This window comes from Capricornis sumatraensis, chromosome 20, assembly GCF_032405125.1.
Source record: "Capricornis sumatraensis isolate serow.1 chromosome 20, serow.2, whole genome shotgun sequence".
NCBI lineage: Eukaryota > Metazoa > Chordata > Mammalia > Artiodactyla > Bovidae > Capricornis > Capricornis sumatraensis.
The window spans coordinates 52,034,735-52,052,446 of NC_091088.1; the positions used below are offsets into that span (position 1 = coordinate 52,034,735).

The 17,712-nt window shown below is 47.4% G+C and overlaps 3 protein-coding genes across 4 annotated transcripts in view; 1 reads left to right on the forward strand and 2 right to left on the reverse strand.

Annotated features, from left to right (window-relative positions):
- Positions 1–2,267: 2,267 nt before the first annotated feature.
- Positions 2,268–12,152, reverse strand: THAP8 (THAP domain containing 8). Of its 2 annotated transcripts, none has more exons than XM_068993408.1 (4): positions 11,954–12,152; positions 4,198–4,390; positions 3,836–4,086; positions 2,268–2,418 (listed from the first exon to the last, which is right to left on the reverse strand). In XM_068993408.1, exons 1-4 carry the CDS (start codon positions 12,034–12,036, stop codon positions 2,268–2,270), a joined length of 678 nt encoding a protein of 225 aa, XP_068849509.1. In that variant the 5' UTR covers positions 12,037–12,152. The 2 variants fall into 2 exon arrangements, with proteins under 2 accessions (XP_068849509.1, XP_068849507.1); XM_068993406.1 differs by having other exon boundaries at positions 2,268–2,408; positions 3,724–4,086.
- Positions 12,153–12,730: 578 nt separating this feature from the next.
- Positions 12,731–17,712, forward strand: part of WDR62 (WD repeat domain 62) — a 50,377-nt gene continuing 45,395 nt past the window's right edge. Inside the window, exon 1 of the mRNA XM_068992264.1 lies at positions 12,731–12,907. Coding sequence (XP_068848365.1) covers positions 12,731–12,907 — 177 coding nt within the window. The remainder of the gene's footprint in view (positions 12,908–17,712) is intronic.
- LOC138096483 (small ubiquitin-related modifier 1-like) lies at positions 16,824–17,652 on the reverse strand. Its single transcript, XM_068992703.1, has one exon. The coding sequence runs from the start codon at positions 17,544–17,546 to the stop codon at positions 17,241–17,243; it is 306 nt and encodes a 101-aa protein (XP_068848804.1). The 5' UTR covers positions 17,547–17,652; the 3' UTR covers positions 16,824–17,240.

Below are 17,712 nucleotides of genomic sequence, written 5' to 3' on the forward strand. Positions count from 1 at the left end.
GGGCCTACGGTCTACCATTTCCCCCAGGCCAGTCCCCCATTCTTCTCCTCCCGCGTCAGGCCCCTCAGTCTAGGCCGCCCCCTCCCCGGGTTTGTTTATCTCAGGATGCAGGATGCTTTGCCCCTCCCCTTCTCCGCCGGCCTCCCCTCTACCCGTCTTACCTCGGGTGGATGGGGCTGAAGACCAAAGCTGAAGCCGGGGAAACTGGAGTAATGGGGTGTCAGTGTCTGGAGAAGTGATGGGGGAGAAGGAGACAGAGAGAAGGGGATGAGGCCCAGACGCCGACGGGGGGATGGGGGTGGAGAGGGAGGGGCACTGACAGCGCATGCGCCGTGTTACCCCCAACCAGGCGCGGGGGCGGAGACAGCGTGAGGCTGTTTGCATTGATGAAAAGGCTGCAGGCAGGGATGGGAAGGGAAGAGACACCGAGGATGGGGAAGAAGAAATGGCCACCAAGAAAGATGTGAGGCTTGGAGACAGAAGGAGAGATGAAGCAGTTGTTCAGTCGCTAAGTCCTGGGAAAACCGGCCCAGTCCTTCCTGCTGTGATAGCGCCTTCCCCGCAGGCCTGCAAACCAGACCAATTAGGGCAGGGGTCTCTGTGGTGGTGACAGGTGTTCTCTCTCTCTGACGTATCAGACCTGACCTCTTCTCCATGTTCGCCCTAGACAAGTGATGTCTCAGAGGGATGGTTTTGTAGAGACTCCTAAGGTCATTGTCACGGTACTTGTCGCAGAGTGCTCACACGCACTTACCAGGCCAGAGAAGCTAAGCCACTTGCCCAAGGGCATAGAGCAAGTGGGTAAAATGGAGCTAAGACTTGAATCCAAGTAGCCCGCCTTAATCACCATGCTGCCTGACTTTGGCAGTGTAGGGTACATCTCTGCCAACAGACCCCTCCCCAGAAAGGCCTCCAGGAGCCAGCCCAGGATGGCTTCATCACAGTGGCTTGGCTGTTTCACACCTGACTATGGCCTGCCGTGTCCACTCTGATCTGAACAGAACTGGTTGACTTTGCCTTCCACCCTTCATCCTTCTAATGGGCTGGCCCAGTAGCTCCATTCAAGGTATTTCCAAGCTATTTCATCCCTCACCCTCATCCCAGGCCCTGACCCTGGTCCATCCTTCATCCTCTCCTACCTAGACTGTGGCAGCAGCCTCTTGCCTGTTCTCCCTGCTCCCCCTAACACCCCAATATGCGGCCACAGGGGACCTATTAATACCTATCACATCAGGACCTTCCTAAAGGCATCTGCTTGCTGCACCTCACCCCAGATAAAAGCCAGTGTCTCAACCATAGCCCACAAGTCCCATCATCTCGCCAATCTCACCTCCTCTCACTCTCCCTGTCACTCACTCCACTGTAACCACACTGGCCTCCTTGTCCCCCTTCACCCCTGGACCTTCGCACTAGCTGTTTTTTCTGCCTGGAATGCTCCTCCCCCAAATACCTGATCTCCTTTCTCCTCTCGTTTAGGCTTTCACTTATTGGTTCCTTCTCAATGAGACCTTTTTGGCTCTATCTAACGTTGCCTCCCAACCCCGCCCTCCTTACAAACTCACTCCCTTCCCTGATTCACCATAGCAACACTGCCCTCCTCCAGCTTACACCTTAGATGCTGCTGTTAGAACAAGGGCTGTTCTCCCTGGAACATCTAGTCTGCATGCCTTCCAGGCCAGCTCCTTTTCATCATCCAGATCTCTGCTCAAACACTGTCTCCTTAGAGAATCTTCCCTCCCTCCCTCTGCCCACACCACCCCCCAACACCCGCCTCGCTGCAGCCCATTATATTTTCATTCAGTCTTTATAGCACTTATCACAGTCTGAAATTATATTGTTTATTAGTTCACTATTTCATCTTCTACTCAAGCAGAATTGGAGCACCATGAGGACAGGACTTTTGTCAGCCGTGTTCACTGCTGTATCCCCAGCTTGGCACCAGTCTTGGGAAAGGGTATGAGGGGCTCTTCAGCACCAGTTACAACTCTCCCCAAGCAAACAATGCTTGTCCTGCTCTGAGAATATTTTACTGACCACAAAGATTGAAGGTGGGTTTGGGACCTGGTACCCAGGGTCATCACTGCTGACAGAGGTCTTGGGCCCAGGTCAGCCCTAAAGTTCAAGGGGTTCCTAGGAGGAGGTGGTGGGAGCCAGGCCTTTGAGGGAGGCAGAGCTATGCCCCAGGCATGCGGGCCAGGCCTATGTGTGATGTGTGTGTCTTCCTCTGTCTTCTGTCATCCTTCCCACGACATTATCTGTCCTGGTCCTTATGCACTGGGAGTCTGAGTGTCCAGGAGCTCAGGCTTGGCGTCCAGCGTGGGAGGTGCAGGACCATGGGCAAGGACCACAGCAATGTCAGGCCCTCCACAGATGATGGTGAAGGCTTGGGATTCCTCAGGTCGAGGGAGCTGGGCCATCCCAGGGAGAGAAGTAGTAGAGATGGAGGACACAGGGAAGTAAGAGGAGGGGAGGAGGGAAGGAAGAAGTGGGGGCAGGGGAGAAACCATGAGGAACAGGGAGGTTGAGAGGGGAGGGGGTGTCAGGAGACAGACAGAGACACGGGCAGAGAGAGAGGTGAGAACGAGAGAGACATTCAGGAGGGAATGCGGCGGTATGGGAAAACGGACAGAGGTGAGGGGGACAGAGACATGGAGAGACAGATACGGGGGTGGGAGAAATGCAGGGACAGAGAGACAGGGACAGGGGTATGGGGGACAGACAAAGAGGCAGATGAAGAGACACAGGGAAATGGGGAGATAAATGGGATGACAGAGAGATTGGGGGGCAGAAAGACAAAGATGAATGTGGGAGAGAGAAGAGATTGAGAAACAGGGATGGAAGACGGGCAGGGGAGGCAGAGAGAGACACACGTCAGCCCAGGGGCCCTGGCAGGCTCCATGAAGAGCCTCAGGCCTGAGTCTGAGTTCCGTGCTTGTCCCTCTCCCCTCCCCCACCAGCATGTCCGTCTGGTGCATGGCTGGTTCAGGCCAGTCTCAAACAGAGCCTCCAGGGACGGCCACTGCAGCTCCAGCTGACTGCTACCATCTGGGATATGAACCCAGTCCTGCTAGATCTGCTGAGCCTTTGGGAAAGGCCAGAAAATATGTTAAAGCATTAGTGAGGCCAAATGAATGGTATCTGTGGGCCAGGTCCACCCCATGGCTGTCAGGTGAGGACACCTCAGCTACAGAGGCACCTCAGGGGCTTTCAGAAACTCCTCCCCACCTCCCTTTTCCAAGCAGGAACAAGAGCCCTGGGACCTCAAGTTTGCCCCTGGGGTTTTAAGGAGGAAAAAGGCCTGGCCAATTTTTTATTTTTAAAAACATGATCCTCTTCACTTCCCACCCAAGAAAATACCCAGCAGTAAACTCTGGGAAACTTTGCTTTGGCCATGGGATTCTCCAGGCAAGAATGGAATGTGTTGCTGTCCCCTCCTCTAGGGGATTTTCCTGACCCGGGGATCCAACCCACGTCTCTTACTTCTCCTGCATTGGCAGGCAGGTTCTTTACCTCTAGTGCCACTTGGGAACCCCCTAGAAGAGAATAGGGGTGCTTAAGTATTAATAAAGGGAGCAGCCACTACTCAGCTCCCACCCATAGTTGCTTAGCATCGCCAGACTGATTTTTTTCACGGCAGCAGCTTGGAAACCTGGGTGAAATGTTGTGACTTTTCAACTCTGGACTCTAGACGGAAACACTGGGGCTGTGTGAGCCACGCTGGGCACTCACCGCACACAGCCGGCCCCAGTGCGCCCGCGCCTGCAGCTGCCGCGCCAGCTGTTCCAGGGCCCGCAGCCGTGCCTGGTGCCGCTCGTGGCGCCGCTGGAGCCTCCGCACCCGCCGCTGCAGCACGCCCAGCGCCGCGCCCAGCCCGGCCCGGGGTTGCTGGGCCGATGCTCCAGGGCGCGGCCCCGCGGGAGCCAGCTGAAGCGACAGGGGCGTCAGGAACACGGTGGCTGGAGCCTCGGGGGCCCCGGAGGCTGGCCCCAGCACCAAGAGCTGTACGGGCCCAGGGGCCAAGGATGGGGTCGCCTGCAGAGGCGGAGCCATGATGGGTTTCTCCGTGCTTCGGGAACTCTGCTGCCTCTGGAAGACAAGGCGCGGGGTGGCGGACATCAGGGCCAGACTCCAAGGGAAAATTCCCCAGGCGAGGAGGGCTGGGGATCCGATTCCAGCTAAAGGGCTTCCCCAGCTCACCTGGGCGGGCGGCGCTCGGGAGAAGATGGAGGGCACGGCGTCGGGTCGCAGGTAGCGCACGCCCCAGCGCCACTGGAAGCAAGAGGGGGCGAAGTGCTCGCTGCACAAGTGCTGGTGGCAGCTGGGCACCCAGTGCTCACGGCCCATGTGCCTCAGCCAGGCCTGCAGCCGGGGGCCATCCTTCAGCGGGAACCTGCCAGGGGAGCGAGGTCAGTGATGTCAGGTCCAACTCCCGCCCCACGGCAACCGCCAGCACGCGCACACCCAGAGAGCCGTGAGTGCCAAACCTCTGCCTCCCCTGGGCCAGAGTCTGGCCATGCCTCCCAACCAAGTTGTGTGTGTGTTAGTTGCTCAGTCCTGTCCGACTCTTTGCAACCCCATGGACTGTAGCCTACCAGGCTCCTCTGTCCATGGGATTCTCCAGGCAAGAATACTGGAGTAGGTAGCCATGCCCTCCTCTAGGGATCTTCCCCACCCAGAGATGGAACCTGGATTTCCAGATTCTTTACCATCTGAATCACTAGGGAAGCCCACCTCTGCCTCTACCCATATCTAATTTTTTGGCTCCATCTTGTGGATCAGCTGGTAAAGAATCCACCTGCAATGTGGCAGACCTGGGTTCAATCCCTGGGTTGGGAAGATCCCCTGGAGAAGGGAAAGGCTACCCACTGCACTATTCTGGCCTGAAGAATTCCATGGACTATATAGTTCATGGGGTCACAAACAGTCTAAGAAACACAACTAAGCAACTTTCACTTTCACCTTTTAAACACCCAACATCAGCCCACCTCTCCCACAATCCGTTGTCTATCCCCCAAAGCCTCCAGTCTCCTTCCTGGTCTCTCTTCCATGGCCACTATCCCCTCCCCACTCATCTGTTCCTCCACAGGAACCTAAAGTGAAAAGTGAAAGTGAAAGTGAAGTCCTGTCCGACTCTTGGAGACCCCATTGACTGCAGCCTACCAGGCTCCTCTGCCCACGGGATTTTCCAGGCAAGAGTACTAGAGTGGGTTGCCATTGCCTTCTTGGACTAATCTAGAATGTGGGAGATCCTATATTCATGGGGCCAAGGGTGGGGCTATAGATTAAAGGGGATTTAAGAAACATCAACACAAAGGCAGATCTGGGCTTCCTCTGCAACCAACCATTCTGTAAAAAGACATTTTAATCCAGTTGGGGGAAACTGAACATGAATTGGTTATTAGATAATTGTAAGAAGTTAATTTTGCTAGGTGTGATCATTACATTGATATAAGCTTCTAAAATAGTCATCTGTTGGGAAAATATTCTGAAATATTTATGAATAAAAGACTGGAATTTACTTTAAAATACTGCATTAAAGATGTACGTGGGAGGAAAGTGGAAGAAAAAGATTAGTGAAATGTTGACTACTGGTGTAACTGAGTGATAGATACATGAGGATTCATTTAAACACTATTTTCTGTGTTTGCTTGAAAACATGACAAAAAGTTTTTAAACAACAACAGAAAATTAACTGATTAAAAAATGGGCAAAGGGCTTGAATAGACTCTAAAGAAGATACAAATGGCAACCAGTATATGAAAAGATGTTCAACATCATTTATCATTAGGAAAATGCCAATTGAAACCACAAGATATTGCCTCATAACCATTAGAATAACCACTATATTAAAAAAAAAAAAGAAAATAACAAGTATTGACAAGGATATGCAGAATCTGGAACCCTGTGTGGTGTTGGTGGGAATGTAAAATGGAGAAGCCTCTATGAAAAGTAGTATGGTAGTTCCTCAAAAAACTGCAAACAGTATTACCATATGATCCAAATCCCACTTCTGGATATAGATGCCCCCCAAAATAAACTTCAAAGCAGGGTCTCAAAGAGATATTTGCACACTCATGTTCATAACAGCATTATTTACAATAGCCAGGAGGCAGAAGAAACCCAAGGGTCCATCAACAAATGAATGTATTAACAAAGGTGGAATATATATATATATATATATATACACACACACACACACACACACATACATACACTATATATATATATACATAGTACACACACATACACAATGAAATATTACTCAGCCTTAAAAAAGAAAGAAATTCTGGGACTTTCCTGGTAGTCCAGTGGTTAAGACTCTATGCTTCCACTGCACGGGGCATGGGTTCTATCTCTAGTCAGGGAACATGTTGGGCAGTGCAGCCAAAAAAAAAAAGGAAAGAAATTCTGACACATGCTATATAACATGGATGAACCTTGAGTACATTATGGTAAGTGAAATAAACCAGTCACAAAAAGAAGTCCTAATACTGTATGATTCCACAATACTTTCTAAAACCAACATCAAAAAAGATGTCCTTTTCATCATAGGGGAATGGAATGCAAAAGTAGGAAGTCAAGAGATACCTGGAGTAACAGGCAAGTTTGACTTTGGAGTACAGAATGAAGCAGGGCAAAGGCTAACAGAGTTTTGCCAAGAGAACACACTGGTCATAGCACACACCCTCTTCTAACAACACAAGAGATGACTCTAGATGTGGACATCACCAGATAGTCAATACTGAAATCAGACTGATTATATTCTTTGGAGCTGAAGATGGAAAAGCTCTATACAGTCAGCAAAAACAAGACTGGGAGCTGACTGTGGCTCGATCATGAGCCCCTGATTGCAAAATTAAGACTTAAATGAAGAAAGTAGGGAAAACCACTAGGCCATTCCAGTATGACCTAAATCAAATCCCTAGTGATTATTCGGGCTTCCCTGATAGCTCGGTGAAGAATCCACCTGCAATGCAGGAGACCACAGCTGGATTCCTAGGTTGGGAAGATCTGCTGGAGAAGGGATAGGCTACCTACTCCAATATTGCCCATTGAGTCAGTGATGCCATCCATCCATCTCATCCTGTTGTCCCCTTCTCCTCCTGCCCTCAATCTTTCCCAGCATCAGGGTCTTTTCCAAAGAGTCAGCTCTTCGCATCAGGTGGCCAATGTATTGGAGTTTCAGCTTCAGCATCAGTCCTTCCAATCAACACCCAGGACTGATCTCCTTTAGGATGGACTGGTTGGATCTCCTTGCAGTCTGAGGGACTCTCAAGAGTCTTCTCCAGCACCACAGTTCAAAAGCATCAATTCTTCGGTGCTCAGCTTTCTTCACAGTCCAACTCTCACATCCATATATGACCACTGGAAAAACCACAGCCTTGACTAGACGGACCTTTATTGGCGTCATTAAGCTCTGGCCAGCTGATCCTGTGGTAGCTGCCAGAAATTGTGAGGTTTAAAACAAAAGATTTTAAGCTGCTAAATGTTATGAAGCATTAGATAACTAATAGTTATCCACATCCCCCCTTCACAAAGTCTTCCACAAGGTGACATTATTTACTTAATATTTTTCTTAAAACTGAGCAATTTTATAAGTTAGAGGAGAAATATCATATGACATCCCTTATATGTGGAATCTAAAAAGAAATGATAGAAAATGAACTTACTCACAAAACAGAAAGAGAATGAACTTATAGTTGCCTGTACACACTGCTATATTTAAAATGGATAACCAACAAGAATCTACTGCATAGCACAGGGAACTCTGCTCAATGTTATGTGGCAGCCTGAATGGGAGGGGAGTTTGGGGGAGGATGGATACGTGGATAGGTATGGCTGAGTCCCTTAGCTGTTCACCTGAAACAATCACAACATTGTTAATTGGTGACACCTCAATACAAAATGACAAGTTTTTTTTAAAAATTGACCAACTTTAAGTATTAAACAAAGATACCTAAAAGAGAAACTTTTAGGTATCTTTAAATCACAATTGAAAATGGAAAATCAGTCTCAATTCCATAAATAGGAGTTAACCATAAAAACACCCGGATATCTTAACAGGCTGAGGGCTATAAGGTCTGTACCCTCTTTCTTAAAAAGGAAGAGTAAGAAGTGTTAGAAAGTAGGGGACAGTACCATCCATAGGAGACAAGATAAATACACTCAAACACATGCACACAAAAGAATACTATGAGCTCTAAAATAAGTTGGAGGCACTGTATGAACTGACATGCTATTTTTAGGCATATATTATGTGAAAAAAGGTTCCAAATGGAGTACACCAGCTTTCATAACTGTGGTAGGCTGAATAATAGTCCGGCAAAAGACATCCTTGTCCCAATCCTGGACGCTGTGAATACTGCATTTCATGACAAAAGATGTGATTAAGGATCCTGAGATGGGGAAATTATCAGAGATCATCCGGGTTGGTCCTCCATGCAATCACAAGTTTGTTTTTTGTTTTTAATTTTTTGGCATACCACATGGCATGTGGGATCTTAGTTCCCTGACTAGGGATCCAAGCCCTGTCCCCTGTAGTGGAAGCACAGAGTCTGAACCACTGGACTGCCAGGGAAGTCCCGCAAGTATTCTTCTAAGAGGGAAGTGAAAGAATATATTATTACCACAGACAAAAGAGGAGAAGGCAATGTCACCACAGAGGCAGAGACTGGGGTGATGTGGCCACAAGCCAAGAAATGCCTGTGGATACCAAAAACTGGAAGACTGAGAAACAGATTTTCTCCTAGAGCCTCCTGGGGAATGCAACCCTGCTGACACCTTGATTTTGGCCCAGTAAAACCAACCTGGATTGTGATAGCATAATTCCTATTGTTTTAAGCCACCAGCAGTTTGAAACAGCAGCCACAGGACACTAACCAACATATACTGTATTTGTATAAAGAAACACTGGGAAAGCCACATAAGAAGTTAAAGAGGCCACCTGTGGGGAGGAGGTGGATGGGATGGACAGAGGTTGGTGGTGGGCAGACAGTGGTGGCTAGCTGGTCAAAGAGGACTGAGGGCTGACTCAGAGGGGAGTGATGGCAGCCCAAGAGAAGAACCCCAGGGCACAGAGCCAGGAACTCTGCTGCTGCACTTCCCTCAGCCCCCAGCTGAGATCCAGCTGCTCTCACCAGCCTCATTCTGCCTGGACATGAAATAACCCTGTAATAGCACAACCTACCTGCTCCTGGTCAGAGACTGCCAAAGGATTATTCCATATCCTTACTAACAAACTCTAACTTTTTTGAGGCCATAATGTGCCCTGTGAATGACTGTTTCCTGGGTTTCTTTGCCATCGTGGGGCCATGTAATTAAGTCCTGGCAAATGAATATTTCCATGTTGGGTGAGACATCTGAGATGGTACCTTAAATGTGGAAGCAACCTCAAGTGGAATCAGAAGCAGCTCAAGGGGCAAAGGAGGAAATGAATATCATTTAAAAACCCCTTCCTAATTTGGTCTTATTTTTATTCTCTTTTGTTCTCTCTAGATAACAACATCTATAATAGGAAATGTCCCTCTCTCAAAATCTACCTTAAGTGGACAGCCAATCTTTTTTTATATGTATAAATATTTTAGTCTTGTTAGCCATTCTATCTAGAGCACTGTTAGTTCTTTTTTACCTTACTAACATAATTCAAAATGTCATCAGGGTGGTTAAAGGTCTATCAAAAAGACTACATTTCCCAGCATCCTTTGCAGTTGCAATGCCCAGTGATGAAGAATCATTGGGTGGGATTTCTGGGAAGGCTTTGTGAAGTGGACCAGCTTGGTTTAGAGTTGAGTCCCTTTTACTCTTCCTCCTTTCCCTTTTCTCCCTACCAGAAATGGTAGGGCATGATGGTTGGGGCATGTGGCAGCTGGAGGATGGATATGAAAGACAGGACCTTCATCCCCAATGACTATGGAGCTGCCACATCAGTGCTGGTCTGCCAACCTACGTACTTGCTTTATATGAGAGAAAAACAAACCTTGCATAGACTGAATTATTGTTCAAAACATTTGCTACCATTCCCCACACAGAGACACATTTCCACTCCACTGACCTGATGCTTGCTATAGACTTGTGAAAGCAGTTAAAAGTGACATGGGCCACTTCAAAGTACACAAGTTACCAGGAGCCACTGGGTGACTTCTCCCCACTTTCTCTTTTTCCCCTTCCCACAAGATCAGCAACATTCCACCTAGGGGCAGCTCCTCCAGCCTGCGCCCCTAATTAAGATACAGTAGAGAAATGCCATCAATGGCCTGCCAAGGACATTAGTCTGAGTGAGAAATAAACCGTTGTTGCCATAAGCTATTGAGTTTCGGTGAGTTTGTTACTGTAGCATAACTCGGCCAGATTGATTACTACAGACCCCATAATTTGGTTAAGCCACTACTATTTCAGGACTTTGTTAACGCCAGACAGCTGCAATTCATACATGATAGACACCCCATAGACACCCACCCCCATGAGATGACTGTCATTTGTTCCTGTGTGCTAAAAGGGTCTAAAACACAGCTAATGAAATGTTTCTTTTGGCACCCTGGCAGGAATTTCAAGTTATTTCCCAGTACTTTGCTCATTGTTTCACCTTGTTCCTTCTAGCATCCATGCCCTCTGGAATCTACTTTGGAGCCTACTTCTCATCAAACTCTTAGCTAAATGGCTTCTGCAACAGTGATTCAGGGTTAGGCCTTGAGGTGGGAATGGGTCAGCCTGTGTGAGGAACAGTTTGGCAGCTATTGGTGGAGATTTCAACTACACAGATGTGAACTGATTTTTTTTCCCCCCACACCAAGTGGCTTGTGGGATCTTAACTCCCCATGCAGGGGTTGAATCCGGGCCCTCGGCAGTCAAAGCGTGGAGTACTGACCAGTGGACCACCAGGGAATTCCCTGGAGTGATTTTTATATGATCACCTGGCTGCTGTGTACAATCATTATTGTTCTCATTATTATCTGTGAAGAGCTTGGAACAGTACCTGGGCTACAGTAAGTGCTCTCTAAATAAGTTATTACTGTTGTTGCTGTAAAGGGAAGCAAGAGTGGAAGTAGGGAGATCAGCAAGCAACTATAACAGCATCTCATTAGGAGACAATGACAGGGACTTCCCTGGTGGTCCAATGGTTGAGACTTCACCTTCTAATCCAAGGGGCTTGGGTGTGATCCTTGGTCAGGGAGCTGAGCTAAGATCCCACATGCCTCATGGTCAAAAAACAAAACAGGAGCAATACTGTAACAAATTCAATAAAGACTTTACAATGGTCCACATTAAAAAAAAAATCTTAAAAGAGAATGACAGCTTGGACTACACTGTGATAGCAGAGGTGATAAGAAGTAGTCAGACTGGGAACGTGGTGGGTTTTTTTCCTTTATTTCCTAATAGTTTAGTGAGGATTCTGTCACTGGCATTTGTAACTGTATTTCCAAAGAGGGGTTTTGTTGTGATTGTTGCAGGATGGGGAGTATCAGAGGGTAGAGTTAAAGCATGGATTAATTGTATAGACTGGGGGCTGGAAGAAGCACAAGCTGGAATCAAGATTGCTGGGCGAAATATCAATAACCTGAGATATGTAGATGACACCACCCTTATGGCAGAAAGTGTTTTGAGTTTGAGATGCCTCAAGTTCTTGGGGATGGCGAGTGGACAACTGTAAGCTCTTTCTGAGCCTGGACCAACCTCACTCCTCTACACAGCCCTCCCTTTCCTCCGTTCGCCCCGTTCACTACCTGCAGTTAATCGTCTATCCCTGCTGTATCATACCTTTGCACGTTTACATGTACCGTTTTTACTGCAAGTGAAAAGCGGGGAACATGGTCCCTTCAGCCAGCTAACCCTGCTTCCAATACCTGCAACCTGGACCAGAAGCCCGGCGCCGCCGCATTTATCCTAGGGCCCCGCCCCACACTGCCCCGCCCTTAGCCCCGCCTCCCTCTAAGCCCCGCCCCTCGCTTGCGCTCACTTGTAGAACCTCACAGGGCGGTTGTCCGCGCCCAGCTGGCCCGCAGTGTTGGAGCAGTTCGGAGCCCGGCAGTACTTGGGCATGGCTGTCCAGCCCAGCTGGGTTTTTCCCGGTCTGCAGCCGCACTTTGATCCTCACCAGGCGCCGCCGAACCCCGCCCCACCTGCGCGCTTGCCGCCTGCCTCACGTGACGGCCCTTGGGTCCTCGTCACATGCGGAGGGAAGGAAAGCTGCGCCTGCGTATTACGCGCCAGACGGCGTTGCCACATCACGTGGCAAGTGGATAAAGCAAAACGGGCTCTGAGACGCGGGACTTTATCACGTGTTGGGGAAGAAGTGGCGTCAAGACCTTTCTGAGTCTGCGCAAAGTCTTCAGTCTTTTTTCGGCTCCACCCTAGCTTACATCCGGGCGACTGCTACTGCGAGGATAGTCGGCCTAGGGTGGAGGTAGGGGGCTTTGGCATTAGCCTCGTAAAAGTTCAAAACCGAAATTCAGTGAATGATAAAAACACAGACGGGATTTAAAAAAAACTCCACAACGTTCGATCAAACATCTAGCTAAGAAGCCGTGGCTCCACCCAGCCAGAACCCCCGCTCCGCCTCTTAGCCCTCATTGGTCAAAAGCGCCGCCGGGTAACCCTGAGATTGGCCAGACCAGCAGCCCCCCGCGCCCAATGGGCGGCGGCGCCGGCTTTCCCGCGGTCGTTCGCTATTCAAGTGGACCGCGGCGGCTGCGGCGGTTGAGAAGTGTAACGGTCGCCGAGCTCCGACGCGACGATGGCGGCCTTGGGGTCCGGAGGCTATGCGCGGAATGATACAGTTGAGAAGCTGCCATCAGTCATGGCGGGAGTTCCGGCGCGGAGGGCCCAGTTTTCTCCGCCCCCGGCTCCACCGCTCTGCCTCCGGCGGCGGACGCGACTCCCGGCGGCTCCCGAGGACACGGTGCAGAATCGGGTGAGGAGTTGCTTGCCTTGTCCACCTCAGTTCCAGGTTCCCTGCTCGTCCTTGGTCCCACCTTTAAATCTTTGGCCCCGCCTATCAGCCCCCGGCTGGTACCCCTCTGGCCGCTCTCTGGCCTGCCTTGTCCCTAAGCCCCGCCCCTAGATGAGGCTCCTCCCACTTCCTCATCTCCTCCTCTCTCGGGTACTGCCCATCACCCCTAGTCCCACCTCTCAACCCCTAGCCCCGCCCTCAGTCTTAAAAAATTTTTTTTTCTTATTGAATGATCATTGCTTTACAGAATTTTGTTTTCTGTCAAACCTCAACATGAATCAGCCATAGGTATACATATATCCCCTCCCTTTTGAACCTACCTCCCGTCTCCTGCCCCATCCCAGCCAACTAAGTTGATACAGAGCCCCTGTTTGAGTTTCCTGAGCCATACAGCAAATTCCCATTGGTTATCTATTTTATATATGGTAATATGTTTCCATGTTACTCTTTCCATACATCTCACTCTCTCCTCCCCTCTCCCCATGTCCGTAAGTCTATTCTGTATGTCTGTTTCTCCATTGCTGCCCTGTAAATAAATTCTTCAGTACCATTTTTCTAGATTACATATATGTGCTTTCAGTTCAGTTCTGTCGCTCAGTCGTGTCCGACTCTTTGCAACCCCATGAATCGCAGCACGCCAGGCCTCCCTGTCCATCACCAACTCCCGGAGTTCACTCAGACTCACGTCCATCGAGTCAGTGATGCCATCCAGCCATCTCATCCTCTGTCGTCCCTTTCTCCTCCTGCCCCCAATCCCTCCCAGCATCAGAGTCTTTTCCAGTGAGTCAACTCTTCGCATGAGATGGCCAGAGTACTGGAGTTTCAGCTTTAGCATCATTCCTTCCAAAGAACACCCAGGGCTGATCTCCTTTAGAATGGACTGGTTGGATCTCCTTGCAGTCCAAGGGACTCTCAAGAGTCTTCTCCAACACCACAGTTCAAAAGCGTCAATTCTTCAGCGCTCAGCTTTCTTCACAGTCCAACTCTCACATCCATACGTGACCACTGGAAAAACCATAGCCTTGACTAGACTGACCTTTGTTGGCAAGGTAATGTCTCTTGCTTTTGAATATGCTATCTAGGTTGGTCATAACTTTTCTTCCAAGGAGTAAGTGTCTTTTAATTTCATGGCTGCAGTCACCATCTGCAGTGATTTTGGAGCCCAAAAAAATAAAATCTGGAAACACTGTTTCCGCTGTTTCCCCATCTATTTCCCATGAAGTGATGCTTTAGAATGTGATATTTATCATTCTCTTTCTGACTCACTTCACTCTGTATAATAGGTTCTAGGTTCATCCACCTCATCAGAACTGACTCAAATGTGTTCCTTTTTATGGCTGAGTAATATTCTATTGTGTATATGTACTGCTACTACTTTATCCGTTCATCTGTCGATGGACATCTAGGTTGCTTCCATGTTCTAGCTATTGTAAATAGTGCTGCAGTGAACAATGGGATACATGTGTCTTTTTCAGTTTTGGTTTCCTCAGGGTATATACCTAGGAGTGGGATTGCTGGGTCGTATGGTGGTTTTATTCCTAGTATTTTAAGGAATTTTCATACCATCTTCCCACCAACAATGCAAGAAGAACATTCCCATTTCTCCACACCATCTCCAGCATTTATTGTTCATAGACTTTTTGATGATGGCCATTCTGACCCATGTGAGGTAATATCTCATTGTAGTTTTGATTTGCATTTCTCTAATAATGAGCGATATTGAGCATCTTTTCATGTGTGTGTTAGACATCTGCATGTCTTCTTTGGGAAAATGTCTGTTTAGGTCTTTTTTCCACTTTTTGATTGGGTTGTTTGTTTTTCTGGCATTGAGTTGTATCAGCGGCTTGTATATTTTGGAAATTAATCCTTTGTCAGTTGTTTCATTTGCTTTTATTTTCTCCCATTGTGAGGGTTGTCTTTTCACCTTGCTTATAGTTTCCTTTGTTGTGCAAAAGCTTTTAGGTTTAATTAGGTCCCACTTGTTTACTTTTGTTTTTATTTCTGTTACTCTAGGAGGTGGGTCATAGAGGATCTTGCTTTGATTTATGTCATCGAGTGTTCTGCCTATGTTTTCCTCTAAGAGCTTTATAGTTTCTGGTCTTACATTTAGGTCTTTAATCCGTTTTGAGTTTATCTTTGTGTATGGTGTTACACATACCATACACAAGTGTTGGTATGTGTTCTAATTTCATTCTCTTACATTAACTGTCCAGTTTTCCCAGCACCATTTATTGAAGAGGCTGTCTTTGCCCCATTGTATATTCTTGCCTCCTTTGTCAAACATAAGGTACCCATAGGTGCATGGGTTAATTTTTGGGCTTTCTATCTTGCTCCATTGGTCTATATTTCTGTTTTTGTGCCAGTACCATACTGTCTTGATGACTGTAGCTTTGTAGTATAATCTGAAGTCAGGAAGGTTGATTCTTCCAGCTCCATTCTTCTTTCTCAAGACTGCTTTGGCTATTCAGAGTCTTTTGTGTTTCCATATAAATTGTGAAAACTTTTTGTTCTAGTTCTGTGAAAAATGCCATTGGTAATTTGATAGGGATCACACTGAATCTGTAGATTGCACTTGGTAGTATAGTCATTTTCACAATATTGATGCTTCCTACCCAGGAACATGGAATATCTCTCCATCTGTTTATGTCATCTTTGATTTCTTTCATTAGTGTCTTATAATTTTCTGTGTACAGTTCTTTTGTCTCCTTCAGTTCAGTTCAGTTCAGTCGCTCAGTCGTGTCCGACTCTCTGCGACCCCATGAATCGCAGCACGCCAGGCCTCTCTGTCCATCACCAACTCCCAGAGTTCACTCAGACTCACGTCCATCGAGTCCGTGATGCCATCCAGCCATCTCATCCTCTGTCGTCCCCTTCTCCTCCTGCCCCCAATCCCTCCCAGCATCAGGGTCTTTTCCAGTGAGTCAACTCTTCGCATGAGGTGGCCAAAGTACTGGAGTTTCAGCTTTAGCATCATTCCTTCCAAAGAACACCCAGGGCCGATCTCCTTTAGAATGGACTGGTTGGATCTCCTTGCAGTCCAAGGAACTCTCAAGAGTCTTCTCCAACACCACAGTTCAAACGCATCAATTCTTCGCCTCTCAACCTTCTTCACAGTCCAACTCTCACATCCATACGTGACCACTGGAAAAACCATAGCCTTGACTAGATGGACCTTAGTCGGCAAAGTAATATCTCTGCTTTTGAATATGCTATCTAGGTTGGTCATAACTTTTCTTCCAAGGAATAAGCGTCTTTTAATTTCATGGCTGCAGTCACCATCTGCAGTGATTCTGGAGCCCCCCAAAAATAAAGTCTGACACTGTTTCCGCTGTTTCCCCATCTATTTCCCTTGAAGTGATGGGACCGGATGCCATGATCTTTGTCTTCTGAATGTTGAGCTTTAAGCCAACTTTTTCACTCTCCTCTTTCACTTTCATCAAGAGGCTTTTTTAGCTCCTCTTCACTTTCTGCCATAAGGGTGGTGTCATCTGCATATCTGAGGTTATTGATATTTCTCCAGGCAATCTTTTTTTTTTTTTTTTTACAAATATTTTGTTTATTTTAATGAAGCTGGTACAGACACTGTCCATTTAAAACCCATATCCCAGGCCAAAAAGTACAAATAAAGTCAAAAAGAGCAGTGTTCTGTTGTATACACTTCTGCATGAATAACTTTAACTGCTAATGAAAATTAGATCTTTTCTGGGATCTTCTAACAAGACTTTTCTTTCATCTTAAAATGCTTCTCTTCAGTGAAGCCATCTTTGGAGTTAGTCATTATTCTCTGTCATTTTGACTTCAACTGGATATTCCTCTTCTTTTGGTCCAGACCCTCAGATTTTAAAAGTAGCTTCAAGTTAAGGAAAGGTCATTTTTCCACAGTTCTGTTTTCCGAAAAACTTCCATCTCCCACTGAAAGTCATAGTCCAGGAGTGAAGCAATCACATGCTAGAACTTCAGGGCCAATTGGAAAGTCATTAAGAACACTTGCATTAGTTGATCTTATTTATCACAAGCCTGCAAATGCACAGTCCTGGAAAAGGCGGGCTCTCTATGCACACATGTAATTTTTAAAAAGGAGAGAGTGATATGAAGGGGGCTGAGGTTTGATCACCAAAAATCAGCACAATGAAAAGAAACAATAATGAATAATGGGCACTAGAATTCAAATTACCAGATGTTTTAAAGAGATGGGGTGCCAGTTTTCAATTATGTTTTGAACACCACATTACAAAAGAACTATTTTTAAAAATAAAAGAGGATTAAGGGGAAAGAAAAAAAATAAAAAGAATATCTAAACCGTTGAATGACCCCCTGTTTGTTCCTGATAAACTTCAATCACATCTTCTTCCTCCATTCCCAGTTCTTTTGGAGTGTGATTATCAGCAATTCTCTGACCTTCAAAGAGAAACCTGAGTGAATTCATGGGAACTCCCTGTCTTTGACAGTATGATTCTTTGAGTTTGTTGAGATGTGTCATCATTTTCACTTTGAAGTGAATCTCACTGCTATCCTGTCCAATGACTTTGAGTTTAATATATTCTCCTTCCTTCTTATCCCCCAAGTCCTCGGTTGAAGGTTTTGCTTCCTGGTCAGACATGGTGACGGTGGTTTCCCCCAGTGTCTCCGCACACCAGGGGCCTCGGGTAGGTAGAACCTCGCTCCGGGGTTTACAAATCCGTCTCTCTACCCGACAGCACAACACCGCGGCTCTCCAGGCAATCTTGATTCCAGCTTGTGTTTCTTCCAGTCCAGCGTTTCTCATG

Excerpts from the sequence above, each read along its gene's own strand:
- THAP8 (XM_068993406.1), bottom strand. The coding sequence starts at position 12,036 with ATGCCCAAGTACTGCCGGGCTCCGAACTGCTCCAACACTGCGGGCCAG. Across the intron at positions 4,087-4,197 it reads CCCGAGCGCCGCCCGCCCAG|AGGCAGCAGAGTTCCCGAAG; the intron begins GTGAGCTGGGGA and ends CTTGTCTTCCAG. Across the intron at positions 2,409-3,723 it reads GCCGGCTGTGTGCGGTGAGT|CTCCCTCGACCTGAGGAATC; the intron begins GCCCAGCGTGGC and ends GGGATGGCCCAG.
- LOC138096483 (XM_068992703.1), bottom strand. The coding sequence starts at position 17,546 with ATGTCTGACCAGGAAGCAAAACCTTCAACCGAGGACTTGGGGGATAAG.